The sequence below is a fragment of the Hyaena hyaena genome, unplaced genomic scaffold (assembly GCF_003009895.1).
Source record: "Hyaena hyaena isolate Hyena2069 unplaced genomic scaffold, ASM300989v1 scaffold_74, whole genome shotgun sequence".
In the NCBI taxonomy this organism is placed as follows: domain Eukaryota; kingdom Metazoa; phylum Chordata; class Mammalia; order Carnivora; family Hyaenidae; genus Hyaena; species Hyaena hyaena.
Genome location: NW_024080706.1, coordinates 3557395 through 3583505, shown reverse-complemented (window position 1 = coordinate 3583505; position 26111 = coordinate 3557395). Strand labels below are relative to the sequence as shown.

Below are 26111 nucleotides of genomic sequence, written 5' to 3'. Positions count from 1 at the left end.
GCTTAAAAGCAAGCAAGAGTATATATAGTCTTTTCCTGGAGCTACTCATGATTCACTTCAGCTAGAGCTTAGACACTGAGAGAATGGAGAGAAATAAGGCTTGTGATAAGTTATGCCCAAGTCATTAAGGGTATAGGATGCTGAGGAGTTTCAAGAAGACCACTGAATGGTTTTAGACAAGTAACATCTGATTGGAAAGACCATTCTGGCTGCAGCATCAGGAATAATGTTTCTAAACTCACCGATTAAAACCTGCAATGAGAAATCAATGTTCTGCAATATAGTGAGACACCAAATAATATCTACTCTTAATGGGATCCATTATGTTTTATGTGCACTTTATTTCATTTTTAAAAGAATACTAATTTCCACAAACCACTAATAGTCTGTACACAGAAGTCTGAAAAAAAGAGAGACAGCTGAACTAAAGAGAGACAACATTAGACAGATGGATCGGAAGAGTGCCATAGTGTCGCAGTCCAGGGGGTAGCAGTAAAGATGAAGAAGTGAATAGATACATGAAATATTTACGAGCTAATCAGTAGGACTTGGATGAATGGTAGGATACGAAGGGGAATCCAGATTAATTACAGAGTTCATGTTACAGAATTCAGACTCACCTTACGTGACTCGTGAATGTTATTTACTCAGCTAGAAAACAGGAGTAGTAGCAGGTTTGGAGGAAAAGATCATGGGTTGTTTGAACCTGTTGAGTTTGAAGAATTAGGAAGATATTAAGAGAGAGAAGTCTAATGAACATTTAGATATATGAATCTGGAGCTTATGAGAGGAAATTTTACCTGGAAATGTATATTTGAAAATCACTGGTAGATGGCAACTGAAGATGTACAAGTTGATGAGACTAATAAGAGTATATTTTGAGGGGAAAAAAAAGAGGATAAAGGATAAAATGCTAATAAAAAAACACAAAAGAGGGGCAGAGGAAGAGAAACTTGCAAAGGAAAAATCTGCAAAAGAGATTGACAAAAACAGTGTGGTAGTTACCAGGAGAATAAATTCAATTCTGTCTATAAAGCATGTAACTCATGGTTGCTTTATTAATGGTAAGAACATTATAATTTCCATTTTAAAGAGAAGCTTGAGAGGAAAAAACAGATGAGTGAAATATGATAGGTATTCAAGGAGATAGTATCAACGTATTATCAAAAGGACTGAAAAATGTCCATTGGATGGGGTGGGAGGGGTGAATCCAGAATGCCCTATGTTGAAGGATTCACAGGAAGGAAGGAACTAAAGAGTATGAGTTTAGACCACTCTTTACAGAAACGACTCTACAGGGGGAAAACAGACTTATATTTGTATGAGATGGGCACAGGATCAAAAAGTTTTTTTGTGTACTTGGTAAAATGGAGAAACGTGCATATGTTTAATTGTGAATGGGAATATATACACTAGTAATTCACAAAAGAAGTGTAACTGACAAGCATGAAAATGTTTAATAAAAAAGTAAATTAAAACTGATAAAAGGGATGTGGTGCCTGGTTTGCTCAGTCAGTGAAGCATCTGACTGACTCTTGATTTTGGTTCAGGTCATGATCTCATGGTTTGTGAGTTTGAGCCCCGCATTGGGCTCTGCAGTGACAGTGCAGAGCCTGTTTGGGATCCTCTCTCTCCCTCTCTGGCCCTTCTCTGTCTCTCTCTCTCTCTCTCTCTCCAAATAAATTAAAAACAAAATGTTTTAACTGATAAAGTATTAGAGTGGTGATGTACAAGTACTTTTGTATGTGGTTGCTGAGAGTATAAATTGGTACAATCTTTCTGGAAGCCAGTCTGACAATATATGTCAAAACTAGGTAAATAAGCTCTTTAACCCAGTTACACTGTTTGTGGAAATTTATCCTAAATAATAAAAAAAAAGTACAGAAAGATATTTGTACAGGATGTCCTATAGTAAAGGAATGTAGAAATTATTTATGGCATGGGAACTATGATATATGTCAATTTCTACTGACTTAGAAAGATATCCACTGTTTTGTTAAAACAAAACAAGGCAGTTCCTCAAAATGTTTATTATAGAATTGCCTTATGACTCAGCAAATCCACTCCTAGATATATACCCTCAAAAATTGAAAACAGATTCAGATGGTTGTTAGTGTTCAAAGCAGTGTTATTCACAATAGCCAGAAAGTGAAAACTCAAGTGTCATTCACAGATGAATGGATAAACAAAATGTGGTATATCCATACAAGGGAATATTATTCTGCTATAAAAAAGGACTAAAGTTCTAATACATGCTGCAACATGGACGAACTCTGAGAACCTTATGCTAAGTGAAATAAGTCAGACAAAAAGGACAAGTATTACACAATTACACTTACATAAAATATACATAATAGGCAAATTCATAGAGTCAGAAAGTAAACTAGAGGTTATTAGAAGCTGGGGAGAGAGGGAAGTTGGGAGTCACTGGTTAATGGTTACAGAATTTCAGTTTGGGATGATGATAAAACTTTGGAAATGGTGAAGACTTCACAACTCTAAACTTATCATTAATACCACTAAATTGCAATTATTTCCACTGAGTTGTAATTTTACATCTCAAGAGAAACAGAAATGACAGAGATGATGGATTTAGCAAAAAAATTTTTTTAACTATTATAAATGTTCAAGGCTTTAAAAGAAAACATGAATATAATATAATAAAAAGAAAAATATACACCCCCCCACACACACACATAAAAGAATCAAGTGGAAATTCTAGAGATGATATATACAGTATCTGAAATAAAAACTCACTGGATAGGCTTAACAGCAGATTAAACATATTAGAACAAAAGATAATTGGACTTTAGGACATAGAACAATAGAAAATCCCAATGGAAGAAGTGAGAGAAATACTGAAAAAGATGTGCAGCACCTGATAATCTGTGGGATATTTATCCTACTAGTTTAACGTGTACTTGAAGTCCCATAAAAGGAAAGGCAGGGGATAGAAAAAAATCTGAAGAAGTAATGACCAAAAATCCTCTAAATTTGATGAAAACTATGCGGTGCCTGAGTGGCTCAGTCAGTTGAATGTCCAATTTCGGCTCAGGTCATGATCTCACGGTTTGTGGGTTCAAGCGCCACATCAGGCTCTGTGCTGAATGCTTGCTCAGAGCCTGGAGCCTATTTCGGATTCGTGTCTCCACTCTCTGCCCCTTCCCCACTCACTCTCTGTCTTACTGTTTCTCAAAAATAAATAAATGTAAAAAAAAAATTTTTAAACAAAAAATTTTTGATGAAAACTATAAATCCACAGATTCAAGAATTCATTCCATAATTCCCAAAGTAACCAAACCAAGGTACAGCCAGAGATTAAAAACAAAAAAATTTTTTAAAAACCCCACTTATAAAGAGGATGTGAATATAATAACTGTAGACTTGCCAGAAGCAATGTAAGGGAGAAACAGTGCAACAGCGTCTTCAAATAAGTGAAAGAAAAATACTGTCCATCTAGAATTTAGAATATCCTTTAAAGATTAGGGAGAAATAAATATTTTTCCAGGCAAACAAAAGCTGTGAGAATTCTTCCGTACGCGTGTGCGTGCATACACATACATACACACACACACACACACACACACTAAAGGAAGTTCTTCAAGCTTAACCAATAGGATACCAGGTAGAAACCTGGATCTACACAAATAAATAAAGAGGCCAGCAATGCAAATACGAGTGAATACAAAAGACAGTTTATCTGATTCTTTGGGTGCCTGGCTGGATCAGTGGAGCAGTGACTCAATCTCTCAGGGTTATGCAGCCTACTTAATTTTAAAAAACAAAAAGACATTTTCTCTAATTCTTAATTTTCTTAACAGGTAATTAACAATTTAAAATGAAATAACCGGGGGCGCCTGGGTGGCTTAGTCGGTTAAGCGTCCGACTTTCGCTTAGGTCACGATCTCGCGGTTCGTGGGTTCGAGCCCCGCGTCGGGCTCTGTGCTGACTGCCAGCTCAGAGCCTGGAGCCTGTTTCAGTCTGTGACTCCCTCTCTTTCTGACTCTCCCCTGCTCATGCTGTCTCTCTCTCTCTCTCCTAGAAATAAATAAAAAACATAAAAAATAAAAAAAATAAAAAAAAAAAAATGAAATAACCGGGGTGCCTGGGTGGTTCAGTTGGTTAAGCATCCGACTTTGGCTCAGGTTATGATAACACGGTTGGTGAGTTCAAGCCCCGTGTCAGGCTCTGTGCTGACGGCTCAGAGCCTGAAACCTGCTTCAGGCTCTGTATCTCCTCCTCTCTCTGCCCCTCCCCAACTCGCACTCTGTCTCTGTCTCTCTCTTAAAAGTAAATAAACATTTAAAAAATCGTTTTTAATTAAAAAATAAATAAAATTAGACTAAATAAAATGAAGTAACAATATATGGTAGAGTTGATAAAATATGTACAAGTGTATTATAAAAATAACACAAAGACCAGGTAGGAGAAAATGAGAATACAGTATTGTAAACTTCTTACGAAGCAGAGAATTTAAATAATAATTTTTAAAAATTTTGTTTATTTTTGAGACAGAGCACGAGTGGGGGAGGGGCAGAGAGAAGGAGACAGAGAATCTGAAATAGGCTCTAGGCTCTGAGCTGTCAGCACAGAACCTGATGTAGGACTCGAACCCACGAACCGTGAGATCATGACCCGAGCCAAAGTCGGATGCTTAACCAACTGAGCCACCCAAGTGCATAATAATTTTTGAAAGCAGACTATGTTCAATTAAGCTCTAGAAAAGTAGTTGGCAAACTGTGGCCAGTTTGGAAATATATTTTTGGAAATATAATTTATTAGTACACAACCATGCCCATGCCCATTTATGAGTGAACTTAATGCCACTGAACACACATAAAAATAGTTTAGTAAATTTTATGTATATTTTACAATAAAATAAATAAACAGTTCTGAAAGGGAAAATAAGACTTCCTCATGTTATTATTCAACATAAAAGAAATTATGAATATTCCCACTGAAAATGTAACAGGATGAAAAGGATATATAATGGAAACACTAATCATAAAAGATGGAACAGCTGCATTAAAAATATACAAAATAGACTTCAAGACAAGAAATATTACTGGGATAAAGATAGATTAATCAGGAAATCCTAACAATCATAAATGTATATACACCTAATAAGAGCTTAAAAACACACAAAGTAAAAACTGACTAAAAAGGGAAAGATAAATTCAGGTATAATTAAAGATTTCAGTAGTCTCCCATTAATTGACAGACACACACAAAAGATCAGGATAGATAAGACTTGAACAACATTATCAACTGGCTTGATCTGACATTCATAAAATATTCAACTGACAAAAGAATATGCATTCTTTTCAAGAGCACATGATATATTCACCAAGATAGACAATATGCTTGGCTAACAAACAAGTCTTTAAAAAAGGATATTACTGGGGCACTTGGGTGCCTCAGTCAGTTAATCATCAACTCTTGGTTTTGGCTCAGGTTCTCACATGTTTGTGAGTTCGAGCCCCACATCAGGCTCTATGCTGATAGTGCTGAGCCTGTTTGGGATTCTCTCTCTCCTCTCTCTGCCCCTCTTTTGCTCGTTTTGTCTCTCAAAATAAATAAACTTTAAAAAATGATGTTTCTATTTAAAAGTATTTTAAATATTCAATATTTATATTGAAAAGGACAGAAGTCTTACAGCAAATGCTCTCTGACCATAACTATATTACATTTGATGTCATTAACAAAGATATTTGGAACATTCTCAAATACTTGGAAATTAAACAACAGTTATAGGTCATACTCATACCATGGTTCATACCCATTCCCATGGATCAAGGAAGAACCTCACAAAAGGAATTTTAAAATATGAAGAAGAACAAAATCACTACAGAGGCACCTGGGTGGCTCAGTCAGTGTCTGACTCTTGGTTTCGTCTCCAGTCATGGTCTCTCATGGTTTCATGAGTTTAAGCCCTGCATTGGGCTCTGCACTAGCAGCCCAGAGCCTGCTTGGGATTCTCTCTCTCCCTCTCTTTCTTCCCCTCCTCGACTTGCGCTATCTTTGTCTCTCTCAAAATAAATCAATAAACTTAAGAAAAGTTGGAATGAAACCACTACATATCAGAATTTGTGGGATGAAGCTGTAACAATGTTTAGATATTAGATATTAGAAAAGAAAGGCCAATAATCAATGATCTAAGTGTCCATGTAGGGCAGCTAAATAAAAGCACATCAAATCCAAAGTAAGCAGAATGAAGGAAATAATCAAGTTAACAGCAAAAGCCAATGAAATAGGAAATGAACAAACATGAGAGGGATATCAGTGAAGTCAAAACCTGGTTCTTTGAGAAGACAAAATTGAGAGTTTCTAGCTCGATTGATGAGAGAGCGAGAGGAAGAGGAGGAGATGGAATGGGAGGAAAGGAAAGGGGGATGACAGAAATGCAAGAGTGGACATCAATATAGATCCTTCAGAGGAAGGGAACAGTAAAGGAATATTATGAGCAACTCTTTGCCAATAAATTTGACAACTTAGATGAAGGAACAAGTTCCTTGAAAGACAAAAATTACCAAAATGATTGTGTTGTCAGTCTCCCAAGACTACCCCAAGGTTCCATAATTTGCTACGAAGACTCACAGGACTCAGTGTACAATGTGGTTGAGTCCCCTCCCTAAGGAAAGAAGAAAAGAAAAAAACAAACCTCAAGGCAACCTGGTTATACACATATGTGACAATATCCCTCGTGACCCTGTAACATAAGACGACTTAATCAGACTACATGTTTATGTGATACCATATATGGGAAACAAAGAAGTAAAAAATCTGTTAAAAAAACTACTCCACTTGGTATTCAGGGCTCAGTTCTTCGTGTACGAACCCAACTGAGCAGTGCTGGCACGAATAAAGTTACTTCCTAGAAAGAAAAGCCTCGGTGTCATGACTCTGCTAGAATCCTGCTACAGCTGTACTAGTGACTAAGACTGACTACAGCAAAAGAATACACAGCAAAAAAACATCACAGGGAAAAGCATATCAGGGTCAAGTCTGGGGCAAACCAGCAAATTCTATCTAATATTTAATAAAGAAATAAAACCAATTCTACACAATATTCTTTCAGGAGGAGAGAACACATTTTAACTCCTGAAGCCAGTATAACTCTGATACAAAAACCAGACCAAAAAAATGCAAAGAAAAAAAAAACAAAACCTACAGATCAGCATTCCTAATCAATGCAAAATCCTTAACATTACCATTAGCAAATCACATCCAGCCATATATTAAAAAGATAATATATATTTCAGGAATGCAAGGTTATTTTATTATTTAAAAAAATTTTTTAATATTTATTTTTGAGAGAGAGTGAGAGTGTGGGAGGGGGAGGGGCCGAGAGAGAGGGAGACACAGAATCTAAAGCAGGCTCCAGGCTCTGAGCTGTCAGCAAAAAGCCTCATGAGGGGCTCAAACATAACAAACAGTGAGATCATGACCTGAGATGAAGTCGGATGCTAAACTGAGAGCCACCCAGGTGACCCAGGAATGCAAGGTTATTTTAAATTTGGAAATCAATTAATATAATTAATTGGTTAATATTAACATATTAGCAGAATAAAGAAAGAATATTATCTCAACAGATACAGAAAAAATATTTCTCAAAATTTAATACCCATTCATGATAAAAACACAGCAAACTAGGAAAGGGAAACTTCTTCAATCTGATAAAGAGCATATACAAAAAACCTATAGCTAACATTATATGAAATGGTAAAAGACTAAAAATTCTCCATCTGAGACAGAAACAAAGCAGATCCACTGTCATGACTTTTTAAAAAACGTTATTTATTTGAGAGAGAGAGAGAGAGAGAGAGCATGTGCATGAGTTCAGGAGAGGCAGAGAGAGGGAGAGAGAAGCCTAAGCAGCCTCTGAGCCATCAGCACAGAGCCCAACAACAGGGCTCAATCCTACAAATCTGAGCTGAAATCAAGAGTTGGATGCTTAATAGGCTTAGGGGTCACCCAGGCACCCCTACTGTCACCACTTTTTTTTCACCACCGCTTTTATTCTACATTGTACTAGAAGTTTTAGCTAGTGCAATAAATTGCGAAAAAAATAAAACTCATACAAAGAAGAAGGAAAGAAAAAAATTTCCTTAAATTCACAGATGACATAATGTACACAGAAAACCCAAAAGTTAGGTAAAAAAAAAAAAAAGCCTACCATTACAATAAATTAAAAAGGTAATAGAATACAAGGTTAATGCACAAAAATCAAATTTTACTTCTACATACTAGCAAGAAACAATTAGAAAATTAATTTTTAAAATATTGTTTATGATAGGATCCTAGAACATGAATTATTCAGGAATAAATTTCACAAAACATTTTAAAGATCTACACAATGAAGATGACAAAGCATTCCTGAGGGGTATTAAAGAATGTCTAAATAAATGTAAAGATATGCCATGTTCATGAATCAGAGGACTCAGTATTGTTAAGATATCAATTTTTCACAAATTAATCTATAGATTCAACACAGCCCAAAATCCCACAGACTTGTTTTTTAGAAATAGACAAACTGATTCGAAAAATTATATGGAAATGCAAAGAACTCAGAAGAGCCAAAACAATCTTGAAAAAGAAAAAAAAAAGGAAGGATTTGCACTACCACAATTGAAGACTTTTTACAAAGCTATACTAATAAAGGCAGGTTTGCATATTGACTTAATGATGAACAAATAATCAATGGAACGTAATAAAGCATTCAGAAATAGATCCACACACATATTAGATCAACTAACTTTCAAAGAATATACCAAGGTACAATGAGAGAAAAAATAGTCTTCAAAAAATGTCCATGTTGGAACTGGAAATCCATGTCCAAAAAAATGATCCTCAAATCTTATGTCATACTGTACACAAAAATTAACTGAAAATGGATTATAGACTACATGCTATTTTAAAATCTGAGACACTTAAAATAAAAAGTAGGAAGAAAATCATCAGTGATGGTCCTAATTTCTTTCAGTTTTGTACCCCCAAAACACTTGAATTTTACCTGAAAGTCCTTGTTTTCCTCAAACTTCTTCTGATCACGTAAATCATTACAATGTTCTTGTAACTTAATATGAGTTTCTTTAAGTGATGATAATTCATTCTTAATCTCATTAATTTCTTCAGTTAGTTCTTCAACCTAATATAAAATTTAACCAAATGAATAGTTATGTAAATGTATTTTGTATGAGAATATTCTATTAACACAAGTTTTTGGAAAAAGTAAAAAATAAAAATGATCATAAAGTAATTACTAATATTGAGAGTTAACATTTATTGAATTGTGCTGAGTACTTAATAACCATAATTTCATTCTCATAAAAATCCCCAATTTATAGGTGAGAAATGTAGAAATCGGAGATGTTCAAGTAATTTGCCTATATCAAGTGGACATAGTCAGGATACAAACCCAAAGCTAAATCTAGGGGCTGTATTCTTAACTACTATATTAAACAACCTCTTGTTAAAAATGAAAAAGTATTAATTTATTTTTAATCATAAAGATTCTATAAGTTTTACCTTTATTGCTTTCTTGAAGTTTTTTTTTTTGCATATTAGACATACAATTTTAACTCAGCTGAATGAAGAGTAGTATAACAGTAACTGACACTTCAGACTAATATTTACAACTATAAAGTGGACTTTCACTGGCTATTTAAAATGTCATAATCTTTTTCTTGGGGGAGTACTCTTTCATGGGAACTTTAAATATAAGACAAAGTAAGTGCCACAGAGTCCCTACAGAAGCTAAACCTATTACTTTCCCTGCATCTCATCTATTTTTAACCTTTTAAAAATCTATCCATGCAAGGTACTTCTCTTCCAAGGCTCAACTTTCCATGAGTTCTTTATCCCATCCTTTCCAATCTCCCCTAGGGCCTGCCTCCAGCATTAATCTCTCTTCTGCTTATTTACAGTCCTTCCCACTATACCAGCATGTTCTCCTTAGCCCACAAATTGCTCTTCTCAAATTTCTAATTTATTTTTATCCTTGACCCATTTACTGTCTCTCTCACTTCTTAGAATAAAAATCCACACTTGCTACTTTCAAATTCGAACCTCGCATCACTCCTTAATAACCTGACTTCTATCTTCATTGGTCTACAGATTCCACCTTCTCGCCCCTGCAGATATCACCTTCAAATTACCGAAAGGATTTTTCCCAAGTTTCATACCACTTAACAGCTCTGTAACAGGACTACACTGACTACTTGTTTTTGGAGCAGCCTCTTTTGTTTTCATGATACTATTTTTCCTTTCTCCTCCAATGTTGCTCACTGTTCTTACCAGGCTCCCCCTCCCGCCCTGTCCCAACACACACACCCTACTCTTTCTTCTACAGGCTTAGTCCCAAATCCTCCACTCCTCCCATAGATGATTAGAACCATACCTTCAAATATCATCTTTATGCTAATAAATCTTAAGTCTGTATCTTATCTCCCAACCTCTCTCCTTAGATTCAAATTTTCTAAATGAATAGTATGCATTTCAGGCTAGATGTCCTGCAGGCACTATAAATTCAACAGTTTCCAAATTAAACTCATTATTTTCATCTACGTATCTGCTTCTCCTTCCACATTCCTTATGCCACTTACTGATATTATCATTCTACTAGTTATACTAATCTCAGAGTCATGTTTGACTCTTTTCTCCTTCTAATACTTATTATGTGTAAAACATCAATAACTCTGCTAATTCTACTTTTAAATGTTTTGCATTTACTCTTCTCTGTTCTCACTACTGTGGTCCTCACGGACACCCTCATAGGCTCAATGTTAGATTATTTACAGTATTCTTCTCACTGGTCTCTTTTCATAAAGCCATCTTCCATACTGTTGCAAGGGTTATTTTTCTAAAAGATCTGACTGTGTCACTTCTCTGCTTTAATATTCTCAATGCCTTCCAATTACTTATAAAATAAAATTCAACTTCCTTAGTAAGGAGCCTTTTGGAAAATGATATCAATGTATTTTCCAGTGTCCTATTTCACACATCCTATGCTTTATTCAAATTAGACTACCCATCACCCTTGAGATTGCAGTTTCATGCCTCCATGATTCTTTCCATTCTTTACTAAATGGAATGCCAGCAGAATGGAAAGAGAGGTGTAGGAAATGGGTACATACTGTGTGGTGAAACCCTATTTATCTTTAGTGTCATCTTTTCTCTAAAACTTTCTCCAACCTAGCTAAATGATATGATTTATTTGTACTTTCATAGTAATTTGTTAATACTACTTAAACTACTCCATGTTACTGTCGTTAATTTCATAGTTATCTGTTGCTTTGAGAGTGTGAGCTCTTTATTAATCTTTGTATTTTGGGCATTTCTGAAAATCCAGTACCTGGAATAGTACCTAACACATAGTAGATGCTCAACAAATGTGAACTGAACTCCTTTTGTAGCCAACACTTTCCCCTAAGTCATTTCTGAACAACCTCATTTATTGTCTTTTGTCTATGTACATCCATTAACTATATAACTAATCAAAGGCAAACAGATGTATATAATGGTGTTCTTTATAATATTTCAATGAATTTTAACTATACTGCCTAACAATAGTCACAAAGTTTTATTTGTACGGTTTCTCTTTCACTGTTGTTGTTTGGGGGGATAGCAGTTTATATGACTCCATCTAATTTTTGTCAGTATCTTTTTAAGTTTTTAAAAACCCATCTTGATCCAATCCTCTAGCAATACCTGCACTGTCCTTCACCTTCACTCAAGAATGGTGAAAAACTTACAAAGAGATGTAAATACAATTAAAGAGTAGATCTGACCTCCCACTCAGGAAAACTCTTACATAGAACCATAGCAGCTTTTTCTTATTTAACTATATTCTGTTTAGTATTAAAGCATATGGAAGTGAAATGACTGCAGAAGCTAAAGATCCTAAGACAAAACCAATTTTATACAAATTTACAGATTGAGGCCTCACCAGTGAAACTGCTTATTTTTTGAAATTCAATTGATTTTTTCCTTATAGGAAGGGCATGGTTATGGTTTCAGGGAAAAGAAATGTTTTATTTTCTTAGGGCAACTAATCTTTTTTTGGGAGAGGAGTATGGTTGACACATTTAAGTATGTTTTCTTTTCACTTAACAGCTTTCCTTATCCCAACAGTACCATTTCCAAGGTTTCTAAACATCAGGAATAACAAGTGTTAAGATGCAATGTGAATTCATTGAAGCTAAAATGAATGTTACTATGTTTGTTGCTTAGCAGTAAACTTTACTCATACAGAGAATAAGCATTTTTTAGTATCCTGATACAACTAATTATAAATATTTTTGATATTTGGATAAACCTCATTAAATTCATCAGTGAGGACTTGATCTCTTCCAAACTACAAATTAAGAGAACATGTTAGCTGCAAATGAATTGAAAAATCAAGAGTTACTTATATAACAATTATCAAAATCTATAAGAAAATGTTTATCAAACTGGTATTTAGATATATATTAGTATAAAATATATTACATTATTATAGTATTAGAAAAGTATAGTATAATTAATACAATAGTCCAAAATGTAATCTTTCCCAAAATACAGTTTCCATTAAATCATCATGACTTTCTACTCTGTGAATTCTTTTAAAAGAATTGAAAGGAAATGAAAATACATATTAAAACAGAATAACCAGTTTTGGGGTCCACCAATATTTAAAGTGAATCTTTATATTTTATAATTTTAATTTATACCATTTCATACTTTTATTATCTACTTTACTAAAATGAAAATTTAGTGTAAAATAAATGGATGTGGTTTAAGGAAATAGCTATGTTTATAATGTATCAACTCTTTATGATAAAATGTTAATAATTATAGAACTCAACTACTGTACACATGTTCTAAACATGGCTTTAATACATCTCAACAAAACTGCTAATAATAGTACCTATAGAAGTTATTTTAATAATTTACTAAAATACTATGCAACTGTTTTATAAAAAGGTAATTTTTTTCTGTTACATATGGGAAGTCATTCAAATTGTATATATCAGTATTTATATAAATGTGTGTATATATATATACACACACACATATATATACACACACATGTATATGTGTGGTTTTTCAAGCATGAAAGCATTATAGGAAACTTTATTAAATAAATTTAGCTTTTCAACAGCATTCATTTCTTGGAAATACAAGTGCAAGAAGAATATGTGTCTGACTTTACTCCTATATTATTTTTGCAATATTTTCTAAGCATTTAATAGTTATTTTAAATGTCTACAACTACTTAAAGTATTTTACTATTTTACTATTTAATAAACCTACATGCTTCTTCCAAGTTCCCAGTGCTTTCTCGTGCTCATTTTGAAGATTAAGGAACTTTTCTTCATTTTCTTTTACCTTCTCCCTTTGCAGCTCATTATCTCTTTCAAGGGTCTGCAATAAAATTAATTATCCAAAAAATAATCAATACCACATTAATGAATTTTGATGTGTTTTATGTTGCTTGGACCTTTGCTTCTAACATGCTGAAAGTGCCATACAGATCAGTGGTAATGTGCTATCTCAACAATAATTTTCATAAATTAACAGAAAGGTGCTTATAGTTTAGTTAACAGGAAATAGGGGGAGGTTATGAAAAAGAAATGGCTATAAAAGGGTATAAAAACATTGCCATTATTCAGTTTCACTGCATAAGTTTTAATGTACTGAAAAAGTAATATAAAGTACAGCATTGAAAAATATGAAATGTAGCATAATCCAGCCCAACTCTACTACAAAATTTTAACTACCACAGAACATTTTGTCCATATCTGTTTATTTTAGAAATTAACTGGCTAGAAAACCCTTAAATACAATTTTAATTTTTAATTTCAAATTAATACATTTTTAGTACAGCTTCAATATTTACCATATGAACTCATTATTTCATAACTTAACATTAATATAATCACCACTATACCCCCTCCAAAAAAAAAAAAACCTTTAAAGACTAAAAAATACTGTTTTCTAAGACAAGGATTTGAAAGGTATTAAATTACTGTCACCAATATTATTAAGTTTCTTCAGTGTCAGCTGATAATCCAAGTAAACTTCTATTTAAAAAAATGAATAGCTAAGAACTCTACCTACATGTCTAATACATCTGGAATTTTTAAGTTCATTTGTTTATCATTCTGAAAGCTATGTATGTTCAAAGTAAACATTTCAAGCCACACAAAGGATAGCGAAAGAAAAGGTAAAGTGTTCTTCTATCAGCTCTCAGTTCTTCCCAGAGGTAACCACTCTAGCACTTCTCACATAGCCTTCCAGAAGTTGTCTCTAAGCATACAAGTACACAAAATATATCTTTTCAAACACAGATGAGACCATACCACACAGTGTTCTTCTGCAAACTGCTTTTTTTCTTAAAAAAAAAGAGTATTTCTTGCTTACTTTCCATACCATAAAGTACAGATCTATCTCATTTTAAAGCCTTCATAGTATTCCATCTATTTAAATTGTATCCATCAGTTGCATCTAGAATATCAATACACAATGACATTATTATGCAAAATTATGTAAATAGCTAATAACCATTTTACAGTTTAAATATTAAAAGTCTCCTTTGGCACATAAAGAGCATTATTGCACTTTGATAACCTCCAATGAATACTTATTTTGACTGCCTCTACTTCAGGATAATGTAAATATATTTTTTTAAAAAAATAAGGGAGATACAAGATGCCACCTTTTTTGAAGCCTTTCATGTCTGAAAATATCTTTATTCTACCAATACATAATGATTTGTTTGGCTGCAGTACAATTCTGCTTTAGAAATCAATTTCTCTCCAACCACTGAAGGCATGGTTCTATTATCTTCTATCTTCCAGCACTGCCAGTGAGAAGTCTTAAATCATTATGTTGCCATTCTTATTCTTAATCCTTTATATGTGGCCTACTTCTTTTTTTCACAAAGAGTTTTAGAATCTTTTAAGTGTGTATGAAATTTCATAATGATACGTATTGGTGTTGAGCAAAACAAACTCAAATTCCTCAGTCCTAGGTTACATTCTAGTAATTACTCTTTTGGTCATCTCCTCTCCATTTTCTCCATTCTCTCTCAAACTCACTAGACCACATGAACTAAACCCCTATTATTCTTTCCCTCCTGTTTTCCATCTTCTTGTTTTTTGGTTCTACTTTCTAGAAGACTATCTCAATATTACCCTCAAAACTTTGAAGTGTACTTTTTATGTCTCCTAAAATATTTATTTTAAAGGTTCTCTTTTATTCTATGAGTGTTTCTTTATAGACCCCTAGTTCTTGTTTTGTGGATTAATAAATACATTTCTCTTAACTGAGTATATTTTCTTAGTTTCTCCAAGTTTGTTTGTTTTTTTTTAAGTTTCCCTATTTGCTTTGCCTGATTGGCATGGTGGAGAGAGACTTTCTTTAAGTGCCCAGTGATCCTTAACTTCATGTTCATATAAAGAATGAAGTACTAGGGCACCTGGGTGGCTCAGTAGGTTGAGCATCCGACTTCGGCTCAGGTCACGATCTCATGGTTTGTGGGTTTGAGCCCCACGCTGGTCTCTGTGCTGACAGCTAGCTCAGAGCCTGGAGCCTGCTTCAGATTCTGTATCTCCCTCTTTCTCTGACTCTCCCCTGCTCACGCTCTCTCTCTCTCTCTCTCACAAATTTAAAAAAAACAACAAAACATTTAAATTAAAAAAAAAAAAGAATGAAGTATTAAAAACCTGGTTGAAAGTTTTGTCAAATGATTGGCTTCACTGTAGGTTGATCTAGCTGAGCTAGTTCACTGGGAGACCTTAAGTGGAGCAGCTATAGTCTTTTCTCTTGAGCAAGTTAGTTTCCCAAGAAAGGGATCTTCTATTTTCCTGCATAGAAGTGACAGGCTAACTGTACTCTAAATGGAGAAACAGAGCAGGGAGGTCTCAGATATCAGTATTTAGACTTTCCACTCTGTTCTCAATATAATAGGCTCAGTAACATTTTGGTTCTAAAAATCTTTTTACAGCATTTGCCAATTTTAAATATTCCTACCATGGGCAATTTCAAACTACCACAGTTGCAGCTCACAAAATGACAACAGCTCTGACCAGCAGCTCTCCCTACTATAAGTGGTCTCCAGCAAACCACTGGACTCTCAACCTGTTGTCCCTGAAAGTCTCCAGTGTAACTCTCCAATCTTCTGTCATGTAGGAAACAGGCAGTGTCTTTGTGGGCAAGGAAGGCAAGAGAATTTAGAGGGATGGTAGCTTCTAGCTTCTTATATAGAAATCTTTGGCTTGAGTTGCACATAAGTTTCTAGAGGCACATGATGCTTACAATTCCTCAGCATTTTTGCACCTTTCTCTTAGGTTTCTACTTTCTTTCATTTGCTAGGTAAATTACTAATTTTCCATCTGATTCCCACTTTCAAACCTCATTTCCTTATTTACTTTCCTTGTGGATTTATTGTCATTTTATTTTAGTTTCAGAAGGAAATAGAAGTGAATGTGTGGGTTCAATTCAACATGTTTAACCAGAAGCCTGGATCTGGCAATATATAAACTTATGAAGATTCTGAATTCATTAATTTAATAAAATTTAATGAGCTCCTATTCTGTGCCAGATATTCTTTTAGGTCCTTATGGTAAATGCATGAAAATGTTACTGTTCTCATGGAATTTATACTCTATCAGATAACTATTTGTTATTAATCACATCTGAATTAACAAATCTGAAAAACATTAGAAAAACAGACATTGTGGAAAGTCAAAATAAACTATTTGCTAATGTTTTACTGTATCAAAAACTAACTTATCCTGGTTAATACTACGACTATAGGAGCAAACGAGGTAAATTATTCTTGTTAACTCTATGACTATAGCAGTATAACTATACTCATATCTAGACTAAACTATAATTATAGTAGAAAATATTGTCTATCATGGGAATTCAGGTCTCTATACTCCAAACTACTATTAAAAAATGAGACAGACGACAGCAGGATTGCAGAGCACTGAAAACCAGTAGGCCATTATGAAGAGTAATGATCCCTTTTAATACAGATGGAATTAGAATGCTCCTCGAGAAAACACTTGAGATATCTATGCAGCATAATCCTCAGCAATAGTTCAACATTAATATTTTGTTATACTATATATCAGTGGTTCTCCAGCACCAGTCTGCAAACAAGTACTACTGATCCATGACAAAATTTCACTAGTTCATGGAAAAAAAAAAAAAGTCTATATAAATCATTAAATGTCTTTTCCTATAAAGGACTGTCTTATATAAACCATCAAATGTCTTTTCCTGTGAAGGACTATCTTTAATCTGAGATTATATCCTTAATATGTGGTGTAAAAGTATTTTTTTATAAAGTGAAAGTGATGATAGATGGCACTGTTATTTTTAATGTCCTTACGTATCAAAATAAAAAGCTGACAATTCTATCCCGTTCTTACCAATACTTTGCATGACATTTCTGTATGAAATCTAGTTTCTCTGTGTACTATCAAGGCTCAAATAATAATGGTGCTAGTTAAAAAGAGAGGCATCTGGATTATCTATGATATCAGCACTTGTAGTTAAAAGATCCTAGAACTAGAGTTACAGTCATGATTAATTCAAAGAAACGTGAATATATATGTATATATTCACATTTCTTATACACACACACACACACACACATATACACTGCACACCCAAGAAAATTCAGCAACACATAAACATTGCATTTAGAACTCATGAACAGCAATTTAAAAGCTGTAGTTTTTGAATAACTGATCTAAATAAAAGTGGCAGCTCTCACTGATCTAGAAAGAATACGTTAAAAATGTAATGTAGAAATAGTGCTGGAGTAGAATGGGGACAAAAATTTAATTTGAGGATTGCTACTAATTAAGAAGCCTTGAACTATATTGCTTATACTTTCTGGATCTTTATTATTTAGTTCATCATGAAATGAAATGACTGGATTGGTTGATAACTAATATTTTGTTCATCCTAAAAACCTGTTTCAACTCCTTTAAATGGGCTGGAAAACAATCCTGATAACTGCTACTCATAAAGAATTTGGGTAAATTCTATCCCATGTTTCTTGGGAGAAGGTTTAAAATATTAGAGAAAGTCCCAGCTATCTATCTGTAGATGTGTAAAGGAGGTGGGGGGATACTTGCTTATATCTGGACTTTCAGAGATTTTTTTACTGGTCTTACTGGAGGAGGTAAAGAAGTTAAGAGGAAGGAGGAGTCTGACTCTGGCATACCTCTTCCCTCTCCCTCTTCCAGGTCTAAGTTGCTTTTGTTTTAAGTTTATTTATTTTGAGGAGACGGAGGTGCAGAGAGAGAGAGACAATCCCAAGCAGGCTCCGTGCTGTCAGCGCAGAGCCTTGAACTGGGGGCTCAATCTCATGACCATGAGATCATGACCTGAGCCAAAATCAAAAGTCGAATGCTTAACCAAGTGAGTCACCTAGGCACCCCTCCAGGCCTAAGTTTTATAGTATTAGGGACAGGCAAGAGAAATAAAGAAGCCAAAACTTTCTTTACATGAGTCACAGAACATCAGTGGTAATGAGACAACTCTGGCATTGTTCAGGTTAAGTTTGGCTCCAGTAAATGATGATGAATATAGCATACTTTGTGGGGCCCAGTGCAAAATTTAAAAAGCAGGGAAAAGGTGCTATCAAAGATACTAAAATACAAAACTTTTTCCTTCCTTCATGGTCACTCCCCCTTTCTCTCTTTCCCTATCAACTTATCATGTCATGGTGCTTTTTACTTTCTATTTAATGTCATGGTCTCCTAGGCAAAGGGCAAATATATACCCTCACAGATGCCTGAAGGCCTACACAACTTAGCACAAGTAGATCCACTAGCTACTGGGTTCTACCTGCTGGATCCATGTACTATGTCCTGGCAGGGGGTGAGAAAGTCAATATTTCTGTCCCATGGGACCTCTGCCCCAACCCATGGCACATAGGTAACCCTCAACAAATTGCAAATGCCAGGCAGGGGTACATCTCAGTACCTGGACTGAGGACTCACCCCCTGCTGAATCATCTACCTAATGTGTTGAGGTACTGCCAAACTGAGACAGACGATGCTGCAGGGCACATGCAACGGACCCAAACCCTCCCTGCTATATTTAGGCCTCCACCAAACATAAGGAGCAACAGTAGAACACAGACCTCTCCCCAGCTACGTGACCACAACAGTGGTGGAGCAGAAGCAGAGAGGATGAGGCTAGGCAGGGCCCAGGATACCAAAGTGTGGAAGAGCCAGCAGCCAAAATTCATCATAGGAGGCAGTAGGAGATAGGGCAAAGACAGCTGAGGCTCCAAGACTCCAGTGCATGCTCCATTTTCCCATTAGACTTAATTTACAAAACATAAATTTAAAGATAAAAATTTCAAAACAGTAAACACAAAACATTAAACCTAAAGCTCAAAGTCTTTCTGAGTATGGGTCCCTATACAACTGCACTGATTATATACCCGGGAAGTTGGCCTTGGCCTCTGCTGATGTTGACCTTCACACGGGAAGTGATTGTAGTTTTCTTTTATTTTTGAGAGAGAGAGAGAGAGAAAGAGTGAGAAAGTGAGGGAGGGGTTGAGAGAGAGAGAAAGGGAGAGAGAGAGAATCCCAAGCAGCCTCTGCACAGGGCTCGAACCCACAAACCGTGAGATCACAACCTGAGCCCAAATCAAGAGTCAGAGGCCTAACCAACTGAGCCACCCAGGTGCCCTGTAATTGTAGTTTTCTTGAAAAATGTCCGTCTTTACCTTCATTTCCAAGAATTCCTTCAGATTAACACAAATATCTTCCACTGGCCACCCCAGTGGAACATGTCCCCACCTCCTTCTCTTGACTTAAACATCCAATCACTTGGCCAGAGGGACACAGAGAAATTTCTGCCCTTCCACTAAACTCCATGTTCCTTCATGTGGAACCAAGGAACCACCAAATGTCTCTCTTCTGCACCCTTACTGGGCCGTACAGTAATGGAACAAGCATAATACACTTCAAGCCCCATTGGTAAAGATCACTCCAAAAACTTTCTTCCTTGAAATTTCTGGACCATAACTGTGCACTAGACTACATGATCTTGGTATAATTCCAAACTTCGAAAAACATATGCCAGGTCTTCCACATGAACTTATCACATTTTATTCTACTGCCAACACCAGAGTGGACCTTCAAATTTTTACAGCATCTCAAGCATCCATCCACAAAACAAGATGTCACTTTCCCCTTTTCGTACCCCAATCTTTATATTAATTTCACACAGACTCCTTCACTTACTTATTAGAGGAAGTTTATGATCCTTCCAACTAGGGATGTAATAGAAAAGCCTCTCTTATTGAACTGTTACTCCCAAAACATCAGTGACCAGAATTTCTTCCCTCTCATATCATTTTTTTTTTATACATAGAAAGAAAATGATGGTGTGATTGCTGTGGTAACAGGGCCAATTCTACCATTCCTGTGAAGAGGGGTCTGCCTCAATTTCTGGGAGTTCACTGACTGCTCTCTTAGAATGTGGTGACAGTGCTCACTTCGGCAGCACATATACAAAAATTGGAAGAATGTGGTGACACTTGTCACCTTCTATTTTCAGTTTTGGCCTTGGCCACAATTCAAAGACAAAGAAAAACAAGTCTCATCTGATCTGATACAAAGTTAATAACGTCAGATACTTGATAAAACTTAACATTTAACTGGTGACTTAAATTTAAATTAAAAAATTACACACAGGGGCACCTGGGTAGCTCAGTCAGTTAAGTGTCTGACTTCGGCTCAGGTCATGATCTCATAGTTCGTGGGTTTGAGCCCCGCATCGGGCTCTGTACTGACAGCTCAGAGCCTGGAGCCTGCTTCAGATTCTGCATCTACCTCTCTCTCTGCCCCTCCCCCACTCGCTGTCTCTCAAAATAAAAGACATAAAAAAAATTTGTTTTAATTTACATATATATTTATTACTTTAGACATTGATACCAAGTTGGTGAAGAAGGCCATATCTCACCCCTAAAATTCAAAATGATCTCAGATAAAGTTGGGCAGATAAAAGCAACCAAACAGGTAAAGCTCATTAGATGTAAATATATCTCTATCTATGTATCTATATACAACCTGATTATTTTCTTTTAATGCCTTCAACTCTGCTTCTAGTTCAGTACTAACTTCAGTTTGATGCTGAAGTAACTGCTGCATATGTTGGAAAGAAGTGATGATATCCTTTAAAAGAGTATAAATATATTAGTGGAAAAATTTTTGTAGGTATGTTTCTAAATTCATTCTTAAACTACACTGTCTAATTTCTTAACTTGTTATCATAGTTTAATTTCAACACCATAACAAGATACTGAAATAAACTAATAGCATATTTTACTAACTTAATTTTCTAAAGTAACATATAATTTCTTACAAAGTACTATTTCCAAGGTTATTCAAATAAGTAACAAAGTTTTTTGAAATGGACCATGGATTATGAGACACTATTGAAAAATGTAAAGAATTCAAAACTAAAACTTTTGTTGGCTTGTCTTTAAAAAAATATATCACTACTAAAATGTCATACTGCTAATGGGCTAACATGTCATGGTATGCACTCACAATGAAATGGAGGAAAAGGAGAAAAGAAAAAAAAGAAACAGGAGAACTTTTCTTTCATAGACTTTTTTTAAATAGAAAAATTATAAATATCAACTAGATTTAAATGAGACCGTAACATCCTGTAAATGTATGCTCTGAGCATACACACATTTCAGTAATTATCTGCTAGGGTACAATGATCTAAACTATCAAGGAAAAAACTGATTTATTTTTATCCTTTTTATTAAGTATTTTAATGTAATATTTTCCCAACTTTATTAAGATATAATTGACAAATAACACCGTGTAAACTTAAGTTGTATAACATGATGATTTGATAAATAATTACAATAAGATTAATTAATATCTCTATCACGTCACATAATTCCGATTTGTGTGTCTGTGGTGAGCACATTTAAGATCTATTCTCTTAATACCTTTCAAGTATGTAACACAGTAATGTTAACTAAATTCATCATACTATACATTAAACCCCCAGAACTTACTCATCTTATAACTGTAAGTTTGGACCCTTTGACAAACATCTTCCCATTTCTCTGATTTGTTTTTTAAAGGGAGCATATGTGAGACCTGATTATAAAGGTTCACACGAATCCATTCAATAGACCCTGAGGGCTTACTATGTGCTAGCAATTGACCTAAACATGATTCCATTTTTTATTGAATTTAATTTGTTTATTTCCCACCTTGTATCAGTTTTAAAAATATTTACTGGCTTCCAAAATATCTTATGATTGCTTGCCTGTTTTTCTTCTTGAATATGTATAATCTCTTCATTAATCTTCTTATTTAATTCCAATTCCTTTAAAAAATTGAGTAGTTTTAAAGCTATGACATAAAATTCAGAAAATTCTACATTTAAGTGCTCAATAAGTGTAGGAGTGTCATGACCCCTTACACCCCGAAGCACCAAGATTTGTTTGCTGGAGAAGTAGTGGTTCTAGTGAAACAAAGACAGTATCAGACACCCCATACAGGCTGGTGTCCAAATTTACAAACAATAAGGTTAAAAAAACTACAAAATTTGTCATCTCCAAAAGCTTTTCTGGAGACACCACTGTACCATAAGACTACCTGACACTATATTAAAGTGGACGTAAAATGGTTATAGACAAATTTTATTGTCTTAAATTCTTGCTGATAATGGCAAAAATTACCTATAGTGAAAAATAATTCATAATACCTTTTTTCTCTGTGTATATTAACTTTATAAAAGAACACTTTTATAATACTGAAATTCTGATAAATCTTACAAAAATAATTATATAAACATGAATACATTTAATTAAATACCATGTTGAGTCTTTCTTGAAGTTCTTGAAATTTTTGTTCTTTAATTGTTAAATGGATGTTTTCTTCTCCTATCTCTTGTTGACATGCGACCTTGGATTTTATCAAGTCTGAGGTAACTTTTTTAAGTTCCTTAACATAAGAAATATAAACAAAAAATTCACTGTAAACATTTCATCAAAGCAAGGTACTTTTCTGACAGTTTTAAAGACCATTTTATTTTTTTTTAATTTTTTAATAGTTTACTGTCAAGTTGGTTTCCATAGAACACCCGGTGCTCATCCCAACAAGTGCCCTCCTCCATGCCCATCACCCCCCTTCCCCTCACCCCCATCAGCTCTCAGTTTGTTCTCAGCATTCAAGAGTTAAAGACCATTTTAAACCTATCATTGTAATTTACTATATTTCACATATTAAGATAATACTACTGGTCCATCAAGGTCTATTTCCCCTAGTTCCCTTGCAAGATAATTAGCCAAGGTGAGAAATGCTATTTGTGGTTCTGGCCATAACACAATGATACAAGGATAGAGCATGATTTTTTCCTCTTAAAAAGAGCACGGAAACCAAATGAACTAACAAACCAGAAGTAGGGTGTTTTCATTTATTATTTAACAAAAGTATTCTGAGATTTAAAAAATGATAAAAGATTATCAGTTTCCAAATTTGTTAGCATCTAATAAGAAAAATTTATGTAAGAAATAATCACAATATAATGTGATGAGTGCTATAGTATAGGAATGCACAGAAACAAAGAAAAAAGGAGTTTGGTTGAGGACATCAAGAAGGCACTATCAGGAAAAGTGGTTTCTGAATGGAGTCTTCAAAGATAAATTTGCAAAGAAGACAAAAAAGGAGTACACATTCCAGACAAAAAAAGATTCTACATGCACAAACATACAGAACCATGAAAGAACATGGTATTTTTCCAGGCAAACAGAACAGTCTACAGCTGGAGCTGTTACAGGTAAAGGGGAGGAGAAGAGTATTCAGGATTGTGGCTAGAAATTTGACAAGATTCAGATATTGAAAGGAATTTGTAGGCCAAGCTAAAAAGTTTTAATTTTATCCTATAGTCAATGAGGTAATAATAGAAGGATATGGGGGGCACCTAGGTGGCTTAGTCAGTTAAGTGTCCAACTTTGATTTTGGCTCAGGTTATGATCTCAGCCCACACTGGGCTCTGTGCTGGGCCTGGAACCTGCTTAAGATTCTCTCTCTCCCTCTCCCTCTGCCCCTCCTCCCTCTCAAAAAAAAAAAATGTGAAGGATTTTAAGGAGAAAGACATAAGATTTGTAACTCAAAAAAGTCACCCTAACCTCACTGCAGATTATTAGAATTGCAGAGGGTATAAAAGAAGTCTTCATTTGTGAAGTTACAGGTCCATTGAGCTTAACAGATATCATCCAAACACATTATAATTCTGAAATACCAACTTCTGAATTGGTGTATAATTTATTATACTACTGTTCTGTGTATACTAACTATATTAAATACTCAAGAATCTGATTTTCACATTCTTAACTACACAGTACCTGAACTCCCTTTGAATTTTGGAGGAATTCTACCTTACAAGAGTCCACTGCCCACTAGAGAAGCTAGACATGCCAGATGCTAGCTTTATGAGCATGACGCCAGACTCTACTAATCAGATGCACCTGTCCTGGATACTGGATCAGAAACTAGTATCACAAAGAACAAGAACTGTTGCAAATCCATCTGTTGGTAGTCTGCAGGGGTAATGCCAGTAACAGCAAGTTTCCATGGGCACCAATGATACCGCTATAGCATAGCAGTACCCACTACAGTCAACAGTGATAACACAACCTACACAACCTACAACATACAATACTCAGTCCTGGAAGTTGGTTTTATGGCATGCTCTTGGGTACTACATAACTTCCCTGTTTCTGACCATTTTCTAAGTCTGAGATGACCAACATCTAAATTCCTTTGCTGGGGTACTTGGGTGGCTTAGTCAGTTGAGCAACTGACTTTGGCTCAGGTCATGATCTTGCATTTTGTGGGATTGAGCCCCGCATGAGGCTCTGGGCTGATAAGTCAGAACCTTGCGCCTGCTTTGGATTCTGTGTCTTCTCTCTCTGCCCATTCCCTGTTTGCAATCTCTCTGTCTCTCAAAAATAACTAAACACTTTAAACAGTTTTAAATTCCTTTGCTGACAAAATCATCTTACAGTTAAGAATCCTAATACACTTCAACTTTTAAAAGAGGGTATGTAATGAAAAAAATGCTCAACATCACTCATCATCAGGGAAATACAAATCAGAACCATGATTGAGATACCACCTCACATCTGTCAGAATGGCTAAAATTAATAACTCAGGCAACAACAGATGTTGGCAAGAATGCAGAGAAAGAGGAACCCTTTAGCATTGCTGGTGGGAATGCAAACTGGTGCAGCCACTCTGGAAAACAGTGCAGGTTCCTCAAAAAAATAAAAACAGAACAGCCCTATGATCCAGCAACTGCACTACTAGATATTTATCCAAAAGACATAAAAATGCTGATTCAAAGGGGTACGTGCACCCCAATGTTTACAGCAGCACTACTGACAATAGCCAAAGTATGGAAAGAACTCAAATGTCCACTGATTAAAGAATGGATAAAGAAGATGTGATATATATATATATATATATATAGTGTGTGTGTGTGTGTGTATACACAATATACATACACACAATAGTATATTACTTGGTGATCAAAAAGAATGAAATCTTGCCATTTGCAACAACATGGATGGAACTAGGATGTATTATACTAAGCTAAGTAAGTCAGTCAGAGAAAGACAAATATCATATGATTTCACTCATGTGGAATTCAAGAACCAAATGAACACAGGGGAAGGGAAGCAAAAATAAGATTAAAAATAGAGAGGGAAACAAACCCTAAGAGACTCTTAAATACAGAGAACAAACTGGAGGTTGCTAGAGGGGTGTTGGGTGGGGGGATGGGCTAAATGAGTGATGGGCATTAAGGAGGACACTTGCTGGGATGAGCATTGGGTGTCATACGTAAGTGATGAATCACTGAATTCTATTCCTGAAATGATTATTACACTATATGTAACATTTAAATTTGATTTAAATTTAAAAAAAGAATTTGTTAAAAAAAATTAAGAAATAAAAGACTGTGTATGTAAGAACTGAATAAATAACAAACAGCTCTTCTGTAGGAAAAAAAATTCATTAGGGTGGTAGGATTACAGGAAAATTTTTATTTTCTTC

The 26111-nt window shown here is 34.9% G+C and overlaps 1 protein-coding gene across 11 annotated transcripts in view; it reads right to left on the bottom strand.

Annotated features, from left to right (window-relative positions):
* CCDC73 (coiled-coil domain containing 73) overlaps positions 1-26111 on the bottom strand; it is a 147856-nt gene that overhangs the window by 10087 nt on the left and 111658 nt on the right. For all 11 annotated transcript variants that reach the window (XM_039233392.1, XM_039233400.1, XM_039233391.1 and 8 more), the window contains 4 exons: positions 22869-22997; positions 21093-21197; positions 13294-13404; positions 9014-9148 (listed from right to left, as the gene is read on the bottom strand). In XM_039233392.1, coding sequence (XP_039089323.1) covers positions 9014-9148; positions 13294-13404; positions 21093-21197; positions 22869-22997 — 480 coding nt within the window. The remainder of the gene's footprint in view (positions 1-9013; positions 9149-13293; positions 13405-21092; positions 21198-22868; positions 22998-26111) is intronic.